The sequence below is a fragment of the Oreochromis niloticus genome, linkage group LG7, assembly GCF_001858045.2.
Source record: "Oreochromis niloticus isolate F11D_XX linkage group LG7, O_niloticus_UMD_NMBU, whole genome shotgun sequence".
NCBI lineage: Eukaryota > Metazoa > Chordata > Actinopteri > Cichliformes > Cichlidae > Oreochromis > Oreochromis niloticus.
In genome coordinates, this window is record NC_031972.2 from 44,180,651 (window position 1) to 44,200,263 (window position 19,613).

Here is a 19,613-nt window from a genome sequence, read left to right on the forward strand (position 1 = left end):
AAATGAGGTAACATATATGAAGCTTGTCTCAAAACTGCGGGTCGAGATACACTGCAAAATTTCAGGCGGAAAAAGGAAAATAATAATAATAATAATAAGAATAATAAATCCGACGAATAGTAATATGTGTGCCTCTTGGCATAGGCACACATAATAAATCCGAGGAATAGTAATATGTGTGCCTCTTGGCATAGGCACACATAATGACTTTGTTGATCCTCTGGTTGTTCTTTTCAGCACAACCATGAGGTTAACATTTGCTTCATATCCATATGTGACAATTAGACAAACTGATAACTGATTTGAAATCAGTCATACCTCCCACAGGATAAAGGATAATGACTTTGATACCCTGTGAAGTCTTCATTTAGACTCTAGACATTTAGACAAATTTACTCTGTCATGAAATCAAATTTTTCACTTTCCAATAAAAATTGCAATAATGCTGTCATTCAGATTCAGCATTCAATTTTTTTTTTAAGCAAAGTTGGCAAGAGTCTGTGGCCATGACTGTACAAAAGCATACAAAAAACAATTACTCTTTGACTTACTATATTTTTAAATGTACATTGTTGACACATTTTTGTGATTTATTTGCTTAAAAGCACCGTTATCGACAGTACACAGTTATTGCGACAAACCTGTTTGCTCTATGCCCTGACTGTGGGCATGATAAACCACATATGTGGCCTAATGTGTGCTCTGATAGCACTTGATAACTGTACGTAAGGTACATATTGTGCCATTAGACGCTTTTATAGCTGTTGGATGTCTTTTGAGGAGCTAGAGCAGGTCATCTACTAACCGGAAGGTTAGTGGTTCGATCCCCGCCTGCTTCAGTATGCTTAAGTATCCTTGGGCAAGATACTGAACCCTGAGTTGCTCCCACTGCATTCATTGGAGTATAAATGTTAGATAGAAAGCACTTAGGCATAGAAAATATTGCTTGTATCAATGTGTTTGTGAATGGGTGAATGAGACATGTATAAAACAGTTGGCATTTTGTTTTATACACCAGTTTGAGTCCTCAGTTAAAGCAGAAATAAACTATAAAAGAACCAGTGCATTTACCATTTTGAGACTTGCCTTGTAATATTTTTCTCTATTTTTCACTTTTAAAGACAAAAAGGTTTTCCCCACATCAAAGTAAGTGGAAGTGGAGGTTTCAGGCTGCGTTGATAGAAATGATCACTTGTTTTAGCCAAAGGCTGTGATTCATTTTCATTATTTTAAAGGATGAAATGAGCCACTTCTGTCCTTTTCTGCTGTAAATCAACATTAGGCTCACTCATCCATATACCAGTATTTTTGGCAAATTATATATGCAATGTCCATTCATTTATTTCTTTGTTTGTTTTGACCAAAATATTAAAAACCCCAGCAAGAGTTCTGCACTTGCATCCAAAAATAATCCTTGCTGTAGTGGCTTAATTTGACAGTCTTTGATGAGTGCAGGTTTTTGAAGTGTGTGACAGAGTGAACTATATTATTCGCAATGCAGTGCAATTATTAACACTTTGATGCTTGGCGGAGCAAAACGCAGAGGCTTTTCTTAGCACACAGACACACAAACGCCTGCGCACACACACACTTTAAACTCGGGGCAGAGTCGTGATAAACCGACTGTGTTCTGCAGCAGCCACCTCCTCACAGACTGCAAGCCTCCATTCACTGCTGTCACATGACCAAAACAGATGAATTATATCGTGCACCCCAGCAGCCTCCCACTCTCACAGCAGAGTAAGTAAAAGTTCTGCCTGCAGTTTGATTATTTTCTTTAGGAAGTCATTTGTAGCACTGGTTGGAGTCTGATTTAAATAACATGCACAGTGTTGGGAGATACATTCACACTGCACAGGAAGATGATAAATTAATCACAACATTGTTTTAAGATCATTTCCTAATACATTCTTTGATTTTTGAATCTTTCAGGCTCTCCTGGCTCTCATCATGCCTGTTCTGATTCATTTACCTGTAACAGATATTCTAAAATGTTTACATTTGTTACCCTTGACCTATTTTTGTCAGCTGAGCTGTTTACATTGTCACTTTGGACATTAAGCATCTGCCTCAAGGCTTCTGCGGCAGCAAATATTTGCAATCTAGGTGTGTAAGCCACGGTTAATGACAAAACATTTAAAACTATGATAAAATGTACAATGAAAACACAGGACGCTCATTATCCTTGTTACACCAATGGACCAATTTCTTACTTGTAAAAAGAAACTATGAAAGGTTGTAGGAGAAGTAGACTGACACATTTCTGGTTGGATATACTTTTTATGGCTAAAAATATCACAGATGCACATATAAATTTATGGCTCAATCACTTGAAGGTTAATGCCAACACCCTCATAAGGCTAAAATTTAAAGTCATGAATTATAAATCTCCATCCCCGAGTCTATCCAGTTTATTAACTGCTTCTCTAGCTCAGGATCATGTGGCGCTGGAGTCTATCCCAGCTGTCTTAGGGCGTGAGGCACCCTTGACAGGTCCCCAATGTCTAATGACTGAGAGACTATATAAACCAAGGTGATCCAATATCTTAATAGCTTTAATTTTAATCTGAAGGAAAATGTTTTGATTTATTTATTTATTTTAATTCAAAGCATTTTGGACACAACTTCACTTACGGAGAAGAGGACAAGATCTGAGGAAGTTACAGCTCTAGCAGTATTTGCAGTACTGCTTGACCAACGTGTTTTGACTTGTAACTCAAATGCAGAGCACACAGTCATATACATCCTTATACAAATCTGCCAATGAGGCACCAACAAGGATGGGCTGAGTCTATGATTGTGTGGTTTACTGTTCCTGGCAACAAGGAGCTCTAGCAAAAACTTTGTTGGCACTTTAGCCGAAAGCTGGAAAAGTACAGGCGAGGGGTGGTGTTTTCCAATTGTGGCCATAAGATATGGAGAATACATATAACTGCAAATCAGTAATATGTATGCATTTACTGTAGTAATCACTGAATATCTGTTGATTTAATTTATTAAATTGAAGGATCTCACATGTGGGTGAGCCTCTACAGAGTGTACCACCTAATACACCTGGGATAGGCTCCAGCCCCTCAAGTCTGAACTGGAGAAGGATGAATGGATCTGACATGAATTACAGAAGAGTAATGATGTCTTTTAAAAGCTCATACAACTAATAACATATTTTAACTTTGGTAGCAGAAGCTGTATATTGCAACTTGCATGTTGTAGCGATATAAATAAAGAAAAATTTTTTACATTTGCACCTCACAGTTTAGGAGGTATTAGCCAAATTCGAATGCCCGCACTATAATACTAATTTTTCAGATATACTTCAGTTAAAAGAGAAGCTCTAAGAAATACTCTCAATGGCAGCAGTGAGGTTGTTTGTGTGAGGGGAAACCCCAGTTTTGCCACATCTGAACCTCCCATCTCTCACCTGTTCCAAAACAAGTGTGCAGTCACTCATTTATCAGAGACTCTGGACTCGGTTGTTAGAGTCGATAATGATCCCACGTGGTAATACTGTCAGATGCAACAAAGGCTCTCCGGGAAACCGGGAAATCACTTAACTTCATTTTATTGCATTCTTTGTTGCCTTGGAAACTCGCTGGGGGAAATGTGCAGCAATCACTCCACCCACCACCAGCTGAACTCCACCCTTCATTTCCCACACCACCAAATGACAAGGCCCTGATTCCTAATGAAAGGTCTGTCTGCTGGGAGAGTTGTCCTGTTTGGTGGTTTTAGAGTAGTTTAGGGTTTTCCTTTTGTGCTAAGTAGGGTCAGACTTAAAGAAACTTACTGTATGAGTGTAACTGATTCCACAATTAGACGTGAAAACATTTCAGAAGCTGCTTTTATTGAATCATATTGTTATTGTGGGTAATTCAACAGCTGGCTGAGGGGCAGAAATTGAATAGTACCCACTTGGCTAACACTGCCAAATTTATATCTATGTACACTGTTACTATTAAAAGAAAATAAGACTTACAAGTTGCTTTCAAGTGGTTATGATTGAGGGTATTATATAGACGACTCCTCAAAGTTGTCATGCATTTCTGTCTTTGTGGAATGAAAATACGTGAAGTCTTTTTGTAGCTTAATTATGGGGAAGCAGCAGAATGAATGCTAAGGTTGCTTGAAAATGCCATCCATCAGTATTTCAGAATTCAATTAGCCTGGTGTGTTTGTCTTGACAGCTGCAGCAGTTGTTCCTGTCTGTACTGTTGTGTTGTCTCATTGAAACCAGTGTTTGCAGGTTCTCCTACAGGCAGGTTTGGTGGAAACTGTCAGTGCCGTTTATTTGTGTTTGTTTTGCAGCTGGGTGGAGATGTCGGCTTAGATCTACTCAAACTGCTGTGTGAGCTGACCGCTCTGTTGTTTCTGACAGCAATGATGGATGAGCAAAGCTGGAGAACAAAGCACTGTTATACAGTAGTCTGTATGCAGATACAAAGCACAGCTGTTAGAAAATAATATACAATAAAACAATCAAAAATATATATACTGGTGATAATACAGTAGAGGTGCTTTTACATGATATACTTTGCCAAGTCCAAGTTAGATGGAATTTCGTGTCACCCACATATGGCTCCTGGATAAAAACTAGAGAATGCATTTTCAGTTTGCTGTGTCAGTATTTCGTTGGCACTCAATGATGGACAAACTGTACAACAGATGCAACAGGTGATGGAGGCAAGTATGCTAGCAGAGCTTATTGCAAAGCCAAAAATAGTATTATGTCTAGATGCAGCAAATGTTAATAAAATATATAATACACATTAAAAATTGTAAATATTACAGTATCAGATGACAGAAACTACGGAAGAGGATTAGGGCCACTGGGGAAAAAAAGTGGGCACGTCTATTTTTTCTTCTTCCAGAATTCTGAGAAAAAAGTCAGAATTCTGACTTTAATCTCAAAATTCTAGAAACGAAGAAAAAAAAAAAGATGTGCCCACTTTTTTTTTCCAGTGGCCCTAATCCTCTTCCGTAAAAAACTGATATCAAAAGTAATAAAAGTAGTAAAAACTAAATCTAAAACTAGCTTTAGCTTGAGTCCTACAAGCTAAATCCGAACACCTCAAATCTTTATTTGGTTTCTGTTTAGTAATCTAAAAACCTGAAGTGGAAAATGAACATTAGCCAAAGTACAGCTTCATTTGAATAAAATAAAACAGCAAAAGCTTTTATACCCAAAGAACAAGTTAATAGGAAAAAGCGAGCAGACATTCTCTGCTATGGTTTAAAATCTTGTGGTTTAATAGCAAGAACCATCATTAAAGTTTATATAGAGTCAACTGGAAAAGCTTTACAATTTTATGTTTACATTGTTTGGTCAAGTAAAAATATTATAAATTATAATTTTTATGAATTAGTAATACTTTTCAACTCTGCAAATGATAACAAAATATTTTACTTGATTTGGTCATCGTTTTGTTGATTTAGCGTGGTAATCATATGTTCTTTAAACGGTGACGTCAAAAATCAGGATGCTTATAAAAAAGCAAAGTACCTGTATGAAACCAAAGAACAGCGATAAACCCTTGCATATGACGGTCTGCAATTAGAAAATGCTGAAGAAATAATATCATTTATCAAACAAGCTGCTGATTAATTCACTAATCAGCTGACTGGCCCATGATTTGGCTAATAAAGTCACTAGACTGTTTATTTAAATAATAAACAACTGTCTATGATACTGATAGACCTAATGTATTCTATTTTATGTATTGTTCTACTTCCAAAATATTTCTTCACCCATTTATAAACAGTCTGTGTTTGAGAAGTCATTTTGTTTTAGCGATTATGTCACTTTCTAATTATCCAAGTATTTTATGTTCAGATGTTTCTTTATTTTGTAAGGCTTTCCTACTTCAAAGAGAATCATTTTGGGGTCACAGCTGTAGTCTTTGATCAATTTTGAGCTTTAAAAGTAAAACATATCGGTACTTCTTGTTGCATTCTGGGTGTTTTGTGGTTTCCATGCTGTGAAATATATTTTTATAATGTTTTCTTCCCACAGACATGACGACTTGAAAGAGATGCTGGACAGCAACAAAGACTCCCTGAAGCTGGAGGCAATGAAGCGGATTGTAGCTGTGAGTATAAATCAAATGGACACAATGGGAAATTGGGATCACATCAAGAGTGAGCCATGAAGTTTATTATCATGCTTTAAAAAATGTCATGGATAATTCTGTTGTATAAAGCTATTTCTGAATAGAGAACAGAACAGAATAGCCCTTTATTGTTGTTGTATATGTACAATGAAATTGTGGCTGCTCCATACCAACTGTGCCGTAATAGAATATAAATAGTAGACAGGAATAAATAGCAAACAGGGGAAAACGTACAGTCAAGAGGGATATATACAAAACAAAAGAAAAATATACAAAAGTAAGAGAAAGTCATGTTTACTGTGGACGATAAACAAAAGATCGTCATAGCCACCATGTCTGTCATTACTTCAAGAAGTCCTATTTTGAAGCCTCGAACTGAGCTGAGTGTCTTTGCAGTCTCCATCTTGATGATTAGCAACAGGTAGTGTTAACTGTGAAACCAAGGGACACAGCTGACATCTGATTAGCCAGCATACCCATAATCCTCCTGTCTGACTCTAATAATGACCATAATTTTTAAAAAATTACTTCAGTTATTATATAACTGATCTTTTCTGACAACTATGTCACTGATGCTCTAACGAGCTGTTGAACAGTTAACTCAGTGGCCTAATGAAGTGGCCAGTGGGTGTAGATTCACATATAAACCTAGAAATCTTTATATTTTATTTTATTTTTTTAACTAAAGTAAGTGGCTAGCTGGAACAATAACATTGCAGAAAGGGGCAGATTTCCCCCCCTTGAGATTTCACTGATCAGCAGGTACACAGGTGCACAAGTTCAAACCTTTGAATGCAAAACACACAATGCATCAAGTTTTACTTATTCTGAGACTAAGAAAAGGCCAGAAGCATGCTCTCTATACCAAAACTGGCGATTAATCTCATGGTATTATTGTCAAAATGCAGTCATTTAAAAAAACTATGCTCTGAGCCATAAGACAAAGGCAGCCTCCAATGATTTAACTACTGTGATAAGAGATGCAAACTGTGCAGTCAGCTGTTAAATATTCATACTCTGTCAGATTTCTACTTCTGAGGCTCCACACCCATCTTTTCATTCATCATTCCTGCCAGGCCAAGAGCACGAAGAAAAAGCATCAAAAGACAAAATAAAACATAAAAAAATGTATTTTTTCTCGCCAGCGATTGAAATAGTTGAAAAATGCCATATTGTGAAATCTTTATTATGCTTTTTGGATGCGTCTTTTCTCTGCAGATGATTGCCCGAGGTAAAAATGCATCAGATCTCTTCCCTGCTGTGGTGAAAAACGTGGCTTGTAAAAACATAGAGGTTGGTAATGAACCTAGTCTCATGTTGCTTCATGTGCTACAGGCTCTGCATTCTTTATTTTCCTTCCTATTATCTTATCACGTTTTCCAAACCTCCGTGGAGTGCAGTTTTATCTCAAATAAGCAAAATTGCAATTTCCTTCTCCACTTTTGCATGTTTTAATAACTGTGCTTTACTGAACTCATCTCAGTGAAAATAATTAAGCTAATCTACATAGGTTGGATGAAATTGTTAAAATTTAAATGATTACATTTGTTTCTTCTTTCCCTCTTACTGTTCGTCTTTCCAGGTGAAGAAGCTGGTCTATGTTTACTTGGTGCGTTACGCTGAGGAGCAGCAGGATCTTGCTCTGCTTTCAATTTCCACGTTTCAGCGAGGTTTGAAGGTACAGCAGTTTATATATGTGACAGTATTTCAGATTTGAGATAATATAACCTATTTTTGTAGAGCCTCTTGTCTTAATATTATATAAAAATTAGCTGCAATTCACCTAGCTTGCACGATAGTCCTCGTTAACTATGAGTGAATGGCTCTAAAAGCCTAACTTGTTTACAACATTTGGACAAAAAAAGCTTAAATGAAACTGAATTGAACGCATTAGCGCGGTTAGCTCGTTAACGCGTTAACGCGTTAGCGCCATCCAGCCCCATGCACGGAGCGATCCGCGCTAACTTGCTAACGGAGATTCGCCGCGTTAATGCGGTTATGGCGTTAACGTCATTTTAACGAGATTAGTGCTGACAGCACTAATTTAATTATTAGTTATGATTCATCTCTGGTTCTCTTTCACACCACGTCTCTCTCCTGTCTTCATCCACTTACCCCCAACTGGTCACAGCAGATGGTCGCCCCTCAGTGAGCCTGATTCTGTGTGCAGTTTCTTCCTGTTAAAAAGGGAGTTTTTCCTTCCCACTGTCACCAAAGCACTTGCTCATAGGGGTCATATGATTTTTGGGGCTTTCTGTTTTCCTTGTATTATTGTAGGGTTTTTACCTTACAAAATAAAGCGCCTTGAGGCAACTGTTGTTGTGATTTTTGCGCTATAAACGAAATGAAAATGAATTGATTTAAATATCTGGAATTACTGGATAATTTGGCCTGAAATCACGACCAAATAAATAAAATTTAAAACTTTTTATATTAGAACCAGCTATGGCAGTGCTGTGTTTTAGTGCTAATTTCCTAAAAATGGTAAGCTACTTTACTTAACAGTGTTGTATTTCATTACTGACTGACCTTTATATTATTCATTGTGATCATGTTAGCATGCTGAGTTTAGCATAAAGCTGCAGGAACTACTAGCCCTGGCAACAGCACCACAGAGGTGCTAGCATAACTACAGATTCCTTTTTTAGATTTTATTAGTATTTTGCAATGAACAAAATGCAACATTTCACCACCTCTAAAAGTGTATTTTTCCACCACTTTGTATTTCTCCAGGATCCGAACCAGTTGATCAGAGCCAGCGCCCTGCGAGTCCTCTCCAGCATAAGAGTAACAATCATTGTTCCAATAATGATGTTGGCCATCAAAGAAGCTGCTTCAGATATGTCTCCGTATGTCAGGAAGACCGCAGCACATGCAATCCCTAAACTATACAGGTACAAACCCAAAAGGACAGTTTTAGGATTATAAAACAAAGTTATCATGATTTATTGAGTTGCTAGCTCTTAGTGTGTCAGTTATTATAACGACTGATGATCAAATCTTTTCCTTACAGTCATTATAAAATTATTATTTTTAATAAAAATTGAATTAAGATTGAAGAAAGCAAAGAACAGAAAAATTGGCCGTCTCTCATTTCAAACAGTTATTTTGTGCATTCCACATTATTTACGTCATAGTTATATCCCTTATATTCCCATAGTTATTACCTCCTTTACAACATTTCTTCACTTCATTGAGTTTTTTGAAATTTGTTTAGCCACAGCTGTCCAAAGGTCCCACCTCTGAATTTGAATTGGGTTGAGGTCTGGACTTCACTGGCTCATTGCAACACCTCGATTCTTTTCTTTGTCACTCATCCTGATTTTCTGGTGTGTTTAGGCTCATTTTCCAAGTTCATGGTCCAATTTGGGACAAGAGTTTGCTGTCAGTCAGATAGCCTCATAACTGACCATAAAATACGTTGACATACAGAGAAGTAAATGGTCGACTGGAAAGTGCTGCAAGTCTGGTGGCTGCAAAACAAACCCAAATCATCACCTCTTCACCAGCATGCCTGACAGTTGGTATGAGGTGTCCAAACAACGTTGTTCCAGAAGTTCCAGTGTAGTCTTCGGATTTTAGCAACTTCTCTGAGCATTGCACGGCTTTATTGTATCAGGATAAACCCTTTGAGATGTAACGTCTTGTTTTTTAGGAGTGGCCAAACAGACATTCATACAAAAGAGAACAAATTTGCTGGGGTGTCGATTTCAATATTGTGTTAACATGCATCTGAATTCTCCAGACCAGCAAACTAACAACTTGTCTGCTTTTATGGAGGTGGTCATAATTCATCAAGTGAATTTGATTAGCAGCACCTGTCTGCTACTTACCCTCTTAATTCCAGTGGAAGCAGTAAGAGTGTGCTTAGTTTTTCACAGGACTGCGTACAGTCCTATAGAAACTTTATTTTTCATGTGACCATTTCTCTTTTTCACAAACTTTAACACAGTAGGAAATGTATAAATTTGATAGAGAAAAACACAGTATGTGTAGTGATTTTTATTTAAGACATTTAGAATCAAACAATCATTAAGTAATAATGTGATTACATTCCAGTTTTTATGAATTCTTTGTTGTTTTTTCTTTGTGGGAGCCTTGATTCCCAGTCTGAGAACTGCTAGGCCTGCTAGATCAAATGTTGATATGACTTGCTGCCACTATAAAACTTTAGCAGTAAAAAACAGACTCCTGAGAACCCATTGCTGCTCTAGCAGTAAAATCCATTTTCTTTATACCCTTGAGGATGATTACTTACAGTTCCTGGAACAATTCTTCATGCATTTTTACTGATTTATTCTTCTCTCCTCTCAGTTTGGATCCTGAACAGAAAGACCAGCTGATTGAAGTCATAGAGAAACTCCTCGCTGACAAAACCACGGTGTGTTTTTCCTCTCTTCTCTTTGTTGATTCAGTGTTTTCTCCAGATTTTATTTCCAGCAAAGGCAAATACAATTTTGCAAACCACACAGTGCACAAAATATCAGGGACCAGCTGCTGTGCACAGCACCAGATTGCATTTAATGCCCCGGTTGTTTCAAAGCTTATCATTTGTTTAACCAGTCTCCTTTTTCACCTTGCAGTTTTTGCATTAGCTCTTTCTCTGGGAAATGCACCAAAACCAGAAACAGATTGCAGATGTCAGTCAGTCGTTACAGGTTTTTTGTACCGTTGAAGATTTAATTGTACAATGCATGGATATTGTTAAATCCCGCAGGGCTAACTTGTAACCTCCTAAAGGAAGATTCATGAACTTTATCTTAATATGTGTGGTCTGAAATGCACTGCAGTTGGTGGCAGGAAGCGTTGTGATGGCTTTTGAAGAGGTGTGTCCAGAGCGCATTGATCTGATCCACAAGAACTACAGGAAGCTGTGTAATCTCTTGATTGATGTTGAGGAGTGGGGGCAGGTCGTCATCATCAACATGCTAACCCGCTACGCCAGAACGCAGTTTCTCAACCCAAACATCAATGTAAGTAAGAAACACACAGCACAAGAAAGCAAGCTGGCCAACAGGTGTTACATTTTTGACGAGTAACAAAGTAACAATGGAACAATGGAACATATAGCCTAATGTGAAACAATAGATTTGGTTAGTTACAGAAATCTATTACCATTGTACTGTTCTTATTATCCTAGTTATTCTCGGTTCTATGTCCCCCTTTGTCTGTGTGAGTTTTTTCCGCGTCACTCTTTCACTCTGCTTCTTGTTTTATTTTGAATGTGTTTTTCTATGTTGTGACTTCCCTCCTTCGATCTGTTCGCACCCTACTTGGTTCAAGTGTTCCTTACCTAACCTAAGCTCGCTTCCTTGTGCAAATTTATTCTGTAGGTGCGGGTGAGAAATTGAAGAGCGGTCCAAAAAATTTCCAATTTCCAACTTTGCTCTTTCCAATCTTCTTCCTCCTTTTCCTAATCACGTTTACTTGACTTCATTGGAAGAGTTTATGAGATCAGGGAGCACTTGGGTTAACCAATTCCTCAGTTTGACAGTCTTCAGTTTTTATTTAACTGAGAGTGAAGTAAGAAACAGAGAAGCAGCAGATGTTCACACTGGAACAGGTAGAATAAGAGATTCATAGGTTAGAGCCTCATAGAATACGTTCATGACTAATTTGTGTGCCACATAAACATTAATTTATACTGAGCAGCAGTAACACTTTACATGCAGACTCTACTTGTATCGATGAATTTTAGTACATAATATAAACAAAATATCGCCCGCTTCATCCCTGCGTGTTGCGACGCTCCATGAAAACTTACAACCCTAGAAATGAGTTTAGCCATTATGTTCTGTCACTACTTTCTAATTTGCATATGAATTACATATTGGGCGACTACGGTGCAGCAGAAGTTTATAGGTACATGTCTTGCAATAATACATCTTTAATTTTCTACTATTGTGACTGTGCAGTGGTACAATCACCCTGTCATTTATTTTCCTCTCTCGCTGCCACCTTATTTCAGTATATTTATCAGTTTCTCAAACACACCTGTTGACTTATTTTTGTCAAAAGTGACTAGGCCCAAATGGAACAATTTTTTTTCACAACATTGTTATTGTAGTAATTGCCCATAAATGTGCTGCAGCCATTTTACAATAAGGACATTTTTCCACACTGTCGCTCCTTTTTTACCATTTCGTGACTTGCATAGATTATTTAAAAAGGACCTATTATCCATCCATCCAATTTTCTGCTGTTTTTCTGGGTCGCAGCAGCAGCAGTCTAAGCATAGACATCCAGACCTTCCTTTCCCAGCCACCTCCTCCAGCTCTTCTGAGAGGACACTGAGGCATTACTAAAGCCAAAGCCAAGAGATATAATCTGTCCAGCATATCATGGGCCTCCTGACAGGACCTCCTCCCAGTAGGATAGGTTCAAAATACCTCAACTGGCTCCTTTCAGTGCTGAGGACTAGTCCCTCTAGTCTGAGTCCTCTAGTCTCCTGAATGATGGAGCTCTACACCCTATTGGTAAGCTTTGTTCCCGACTTATGAACAAGACTGATATGTATGCCAACAAACCTGATGGCTGTCCCTCCCTGAGTTTGGGTCTGGCAGAGGTTTCCTATTGTTAAAGGGAGTTTTTCTTTTCCCCTGTTTCCAGCTGCTTGCTTGTGAAGAATTATCTTGTGGGGGTTGCTCTCTGTTAAGACCTTATAATATAAAGCACCGTGTGGCAACAGTTGTTGTGATTTGACATTATATGAATAAATTGAACTGAGATCAGTTCTTCATGAGGCCCGAAAGACCACATCATCTGCAAAGCACAGCGATGAGAATCCTGAACTACCAAACCAGCTGTATAATTATATGCACGGCTATAAAATTTATATTGGTATTGAATTGTTTAGATTTAGGTTTAAATGGAGACAATAAAGTAGGAAAAAAGCACCCCGACCCTGACTTGTTGTTGATCAGTGTAGTTTTTCTACTGTATATTTGCATATTGCATATATAATTCATTCAAACGGACCTCAAGATTTAAAGTGTTATTGAAATGCAGATGGTTTGTTTTGCAAGAGATAACATGCAAGGTATGTCTAAATAATATCATTTGTCTGATATAATTTACATTTTTTAAGTCCTTCTAACATAAAAAAATATTAAAAACCAAAGTCGGTGTCATTAGAATATCTTGAAATATGTTTCATATATAAAGGAAACAGTATAGGTTCACTACAAACCCATTTAAGAAGAAGATATAAAAATAAAAGTATTTAATGAAACCATTCTAACAAGTAGAAGTTTGGTTGCTTGATGGTTAAACATGGCTGAAGTTTCATGTAAGGTCCAAGTAATCCCTGTGAGCCAAAACCCCAGACTGCTCTTTGAGCTCAGTTTCAGACACATTCTCTTCTCTTGCCTTGGTGTGATATCGATGAGCGCAAACCATGTTTTTGCAAGGGGCAGCCAATCAGCAGAATTTTGGCTTAAATGAAGGATAAAGAGAGGAGGAGCTAAAAGCATACAGATGATGAACTGAGAGTAGTATAACATAAGCAGTCGACAGATGAAAAGAGCCAGCTAAAGAGCAACAGCAGCTAGTTTTAAGCTAACATAATGGTAGCTAATGATAAGCTTGAGTATCATAAAATTCACACTGGTACATTTGATGCTCAATATACATCTGATAAACAGTTTGATTACATTGTCACACTGTATGAGTTTATCCCTAAGCATCAGGGTCCAACAAAATTGCATCCACTACAACAACAGTTTCACTAACACCGGCTAACAGCAGCTAACAGTATCTAACAGAGGCTAAGAGGTTAACAGTAGCAAAAACAGCAGTCTTTCAAGTATCCTTAACATTCAACTCAGTGTCGCTGTCATCGGTCAGATGGGAGCTTCTCTGACTTATTGACCTTAAACTCCTTTCACAAAGTTATACAGCCTTTTCCAGATTAAATAGATGCAGACACCTCTCACACAGCATTGACAGCTAAGGTAAAGCGTGGGCTGACAGCCTTCTAGAGATAGAAGAAAAAGTCTGGGGCAGAAACATGCCGGCTGGCCACAGCTATTAAGGGGTGCAATGTAAATTGAATGCTTTTTATCTCTCTTAATTGACACATTGGTCCTACAGTGGCCATAGTAGCTAGGATTAAACACTTGAATTGGGAAGGATGAGACAGCAGAACTCTTAAGTCTACTTCTACTTGCACCTTGCAGTAAAAATTTTATTATAACTTGAAAGCACTCCTCAAGAATCACTTTCTCTGCAGGAGTCCCTGCTGGAGGAGGGAGGCAGCGGTGATAAAACCTTCTACGGCTCAGATGAAGATGAGGATGAAGACGAAGAGGAGAAGGAGAAGAAGGCCGAGGTTGCTGCCATGGCTAAGAGGAAGCCATATGTGATGGATCCAGACCACCGGCTGCTGCTAAGGAATACCAAACCACTCCTGCAGAGCCGCAACGCAGCTGTGAGACCTCTGCTCTTTTAAATTATACACACACATTCCTGCAGTAAAACTCAGTCTATTGACTCACTACCATGGAAAGTGACTGTGCCCTCTAAAATCATTTCTTAATGAGTAGACGAGGTCTTCATTCAAGTTATAAAGCCTCTGTCACTTAAGCATTTTAATGGTTAAGTGTCCTTGTGTACAGCATTTAATCTGAGCTGACCTCTCGCTCAAAAATGAGGGCAATTTCCCCAAGGAAATTAATAAAGCATCACAATGTATTAGTGCTGCTGTGGTCACCTTGGGTGGCCTGTTTTGTCTCATGTTAGATATTGTAAAATTCTGCCGTCACACACATTATCCAACCTTTGTACTGCTGCAGGCGAGCTGGTTTCTTCTGCTAAAATAAAATATGAAACACTTACCCCATTCCTGAGCCAACAAGTGTTTGCTTATCTTGCATGAAGTGGAAAAGTCAATCATGGAGCTGTAATTGCTCTTTATGTGGTTACCTGTTTTGCATCAAACCAATGAAATGGGAAACCAAATAGTTTTCTTTTTCAGTTATGACTTCATACAGTTGCATTTTTGTGGGTCTCAGTTCCAACCAATGACTGTATATAAAGTTTTCTACAGCCATCGGTTCAAGTCTGACTGCTTTGACTTTGATGCAGACCAACAACCTGGTCTTTTTTACTTTAAAGTTTCCAGCACTGAAGCTTAGTCTCATGGTGACAAACCTGCAGACTATCATTTGTTTCAGCTCTTCATGTCTTTACAGCCCATAAATTTACCAGTAAACAATCAGAAATAGTCTGTGTGAATGCAGATTCCTTTCATGAATATCAACTGAGCATCAGGTGTCTACCCATGCAGCTGCCTTTCTTGAAACAAATAGAACATTTCCAGTTGTCTCCTGCTGTGTGCTACATATAAGAAAAGACAAGGACAACACTCTGACCTGATTCTCCCAACATTGTTCTTGTTGAGTTCTTGTTTAAAGGTGGCTGAAGTGACTGACTGACTGATGAGGAAGCATGCTGTAAAGGGTTTAGGGACAGATTTACTAACACATTGCACCAACGCCAACTGGGTTTTGGTGTAAAAAACAAAAAAACAAAAAAGGATTATCAGCATGTGTAAGAGGTGAGAACTCAAAACACAAAATATAAGGAGGAGAATCAGGTCCGCATAGTAATGTTTGTGACATGCAACGTACAGCTAATTGTGCTGACATTTAATGCTGAACTAAAGAATCTATTAATATTTGAGCTTGATATGAAACTAACTAAAAACAGAGCAAGTTTTGTGAATTACACATAAAATTAACCACACCTATGAGCGCCTCAAACATTATTTTCTCTCAAAAGACCAGCATGGTTGTGCCTTGGTCCTGTGTGATCCTTTGTCCATCATTGTCTACATGTTGTAGAGTCAACAGGACTCATTGTTAAAAATATAGAATAGAATAGAATAGAATAGAATAGAATAGAATAGAATAATCCTTTAATTGTCCCAAAAGGGGAAATTTGGTTGTAACAGCAGCCAGAAAGACACATATACAAACAAACAGTACACAGGACACAGAACAGAAACATACACAATTTTTTTCTTACATATTTACATCGAGGACAATGGTTACTATATACAGAGTACTGTACAGTTATTAAATAAAATAAAATTAACTACAGATAAGAGGCAAACCCAGGTTGTAGTGCGAATCGGTTGATTAATTATTGCAGTTACAGCGCAGATGTAAACATCTATGATTGTTGGGAGCAGTTTTGATTGTACAGTCTGACAGCTGCAATATGTGGAATGGATGATGATGTCTGCGACACAATTAGAATAAAACTCAATGTAAACAGAACAAATGCCACAAAATGTCACAAGAAACCTCACAAAACATAAAAGAAGTGTTTTTTGGTGAGACAATATCATCACGGAACAGCTGCAAAAGTGACAAGCTAACAGCTAAACATTCTTCAAACACCTCTCGTGTTTTGTGAGTTTTTGTTTTTTTCTACTTCCATTGTTTGTTATTCATGTTCGGTTGTGTTTTCGCAGCATTTTTCTATTTGCTGCTGTTTTCTTAAGTTGCAGTGCATTTGAACTCTCAGGGCCACCATACAGGAGTCAGAACATAGGAAACATTGTCATAAAGTGAAACAATTAAGCTGTCCACTGCTCTCGGTGATTCTCATGCTACTTTTTTGAGCTTTTTTGTACTTTGTCTCCTTCATAGGGAACTCCACTATTGCTCCATTTGCTATTCAGGCCCACTTTTCAACCAGTCAGCATTCCAGTGCATATTTGTTTTTGTTTTTTTAACATGCTGCATTGGATCTACACAATTAATTCTGCTTCGTAAGAACTGTTTCCAATGCTGGTTGAGCATCTTAAAACGCCTGCCTCTTGAATGAACTAAATTCATTTTTACTGCTAGAGCATTAAAATGAGAGCAGATCTCTATTTGCTTTAGTTCGTTCATGTATATTTAACACATGAGCAGAATAAATCCAAACACATTCGTCATCTCCAGTGCAACATAAGAAAGCATAAGGTAGTGATGCCATGCTGATTGACTGCTGAAAATGAGTACATTTTCAATAGAGACCAAAACTCATTAATGACCCAACACTCACCATTACAATCCTTTCTTTGTTTTACATTGGGAGGTTATGTCACTGTGTGAGATTTAAAAGTTTCTGTTTTCTCATTCTTTACACAATCCAGGTGGTGATGGCTGTGGCTCAGCTGTATTTCCATCTGGCGCCTAAAGCGGAGGTTGGTGTGATTGCCAAGGCCCTGGTCCGTCTCCTGAGGAGCCACAGGTGAGCTTTACAGTCTATAATTTCAAAGTAAATTGCTTTCAAATCACTATATCGCCATTTTCCAAAATTAAAACAGCCTCCCCTCTGGAGAAAGGAACAGGAAACAAGTTGAAATGTCGAAAAAATACACAGCTAAATGGGAGGGAAAAAAAGATTTAACAACCACAAAACTCAGCAAAGTGGAAAACAGTGTGACAACAAAATAACAAGTGAACGTAATAAAATGGATCGCTAATGCCTAGAAGCAGAAAGTAAAATTAAACAGGGAGCCCAGTGAAGCTGAAGTAAGCATGAAATCATAAACCATGAGGAGTGATGATCGCACATCGGTGGCCTGTTGGCTGTAAGTCAAGCACACTGTCAGCTTTTATTGAACAAGTGGTCCTGTGGCTCAGGGTGTGCTGTAATGGGATCATCATTCAGCAGCGACCAAACACCAGCGTCTCTCTGTGGGAGAGTCGTCCAAAATTCATTGTACCATACCTTATCTTTCATTAGACTTATTGCTATTGACTCTGTGGCGTCCGGGCTCGCATAATAACCACATGGATTTACTGCCTTAAATAATGCGCTGATGTTTAACAGGAGTGTTTTTAAAACATTTGTACTTGTCACGTTTTGTGGCGTACAGGGGTAGCTACAAATGTGCCAGAAGTTTCTATCTTCAGTTAAAATTTCAAGTAGAGGCCAATTATGAAACGTCTCTTGGAATTCTTTTAGTTTTTGCATAAGATTATGAATTATTGCTTAAAAAGCAAGCTAGGTCACGTTACCCTCAACATTTTTATCAGCTAACATGAACTTAATTTTGAAATCCAGATGTTGAAGCTGTTACTACCAATAACAATATGTTCTTTCTGACAGATCGGACAAAAAAACGTTCTCTCAATACTCATGATTTCCTTGATACAGCTGCAGAAGAGTTTTGTTTGTTTTTTGTAATGACACACCAAGGGAAAAAGAACAAGTCAGAGGAGGTCCATGTAAAATCTAAAAACTCTATCAGTCACTTAAAAACTGAGAGGATTGTTGGGAAAGAATACAATTCATTTGTTTAAAGTGCCATGTATTGATGGAGAGAGGTCCCAAACGAGGCACTAAAGTGGGTTAAATAACAACAGGGGAACAATTTAATGGCCGATGCACTTGATGCATGCATCCTGGGTCTATGATGGTGTGATTTCAGTCATGATCAGTGACAGAAAAGTAATGAGGATGTTGAAATGATGATAAAAAAGAATCAGGATTGCATATTGTCAGTTTTTTAGAGACCCTCTGAAAGCTCCTCCTGGTCCCTCGCTTCTTAGGCTATCTCAGACAAAAGTTTTGTTTTCTTCTGACAGCAAAATAATTACCAATTATCAGGATAATAATCCTCGATCGCTACTTACTCTGTGTCTTCTTCTTCTAGTGAAGTCCAGTATGTTGTTCTTCAGAACGTGGCAACAATGTCCATTAAGAGACGGGTAAGCTAAAGCTGGTGTTTCTGTTTTCTTCTGTTTTATATTTATGTGTATAAATGTTTTTGTTATTCTAACGAAGCTTCACGGAGGTTCTTCCTGTCTTTGTGTGTCACAGGGGATGTTTGAACCATATCTGAAGAGTTTCTACATCCGCTCAACAGACCCAACTCAGATCAAAGTCCTAAAGGTTGCTTTCTGTTCTCTTTTTTTGAAGATGGTCAGAAGTTTTTAGCAGTTTGTGGAGATATGAGAACATGATGGATCATTATTATTGTTATTTGCAGCTGGAGGTTCTAACCAATCTGGCCAACGAGACAAACATTTCCACCATCCTCAGAGAATTTCAGGTACAATGAAAAAATATAAGTCATGTTTTAGGAAGAGCTGTCTGTCAGCACCAACTTTGTCTTCCTGTATGAATTAATATGCAGAGTGGCTGCTTTTTTCTGGCAGACATATATTAAAAGCATGGATAAAGACTTTGTGGCTGCAACAATCCAAGCCATTGGTCGCTGTGCTACCAACATCAGCGAGGTGAGGGACACATGTCTGAACGGTCTTGTGCAGCTGCTCTCCAACAGAGATGGTGAGTCTTTTTATTTGTTATTATAAGACACTCTTTAAACTGTACATACTGCATGAACAGATGGCAAAATAACATCAAAACCAAGACTTAAAAGTAAAGAGAGAAAAATACATTCCAAAAAATCAAATCAAATAGATTGAGACCTGATGACTGTGGAGTACAGTGAACTCATTCTCATGTTCTAGATATGAGTTTGAGATTGTTTGATGTGTG

At 38.0% G+C, this 19,613-nt stretch overlaps 1 protein-coding gene across 10 annotated transcripts in view; it reads left to right on the forward strand.

The window, feature by feature from the left end:
- The window catches only part of ap3b2 (adaptor related protein complex 3 subunit beta 2), a 74,350-nt gene that overhangs the window by 21,129 nt on the left and 33,608 nt on the right, over nt 1-19,613 (forward strand). For all 10 annotated transcript variants that reach the window (XM_005453086.4, XM_019361828.2, XM_019361829.2 and 7 more), the window contains exons 2-13: nt 6,011-6,086; nt 7,326-7,400; nt 7,690-7,785; nt 8,841-9,001; nt 10,422-10,488; nt 10,898-11,080; nt 14,338-14,535; nt 17,254-17,351; nt 18,763-18,817; nt 18,930-19,001; nt 19,099-19,161; nt 19,268-19,400. In XM_005453086.4, coding sequence (XP_005453143.1) covers nt 6,011-6,086; nt 7,326-7,400; nt 7,690-7,785; nt 8,841-9,001; nt 10,422-10,488; nt 10,898-11,080; nt 14,338-14,535; nt 17,254-17,351; nt 18,763-18,817; nt 18,930-19,001; nt 19,099-19,161; nt 19,268-19,400 — 1,277 coding nt within the window. The remainder of the gene's footprint in view (nt 1-6,010; nt 6,087-7,325; nt 7,401-7,689; nt 7,786-8,840; nt 9,002-10,421; nt 10,489-10,897; nt 11,081-14,337; nt 14,536-17,253; nt 17,352-18,762; nt 18,818-18,929; nt 19,002-19,098; nt 19,162-19,267; nt 19,401-19,613) is intronic.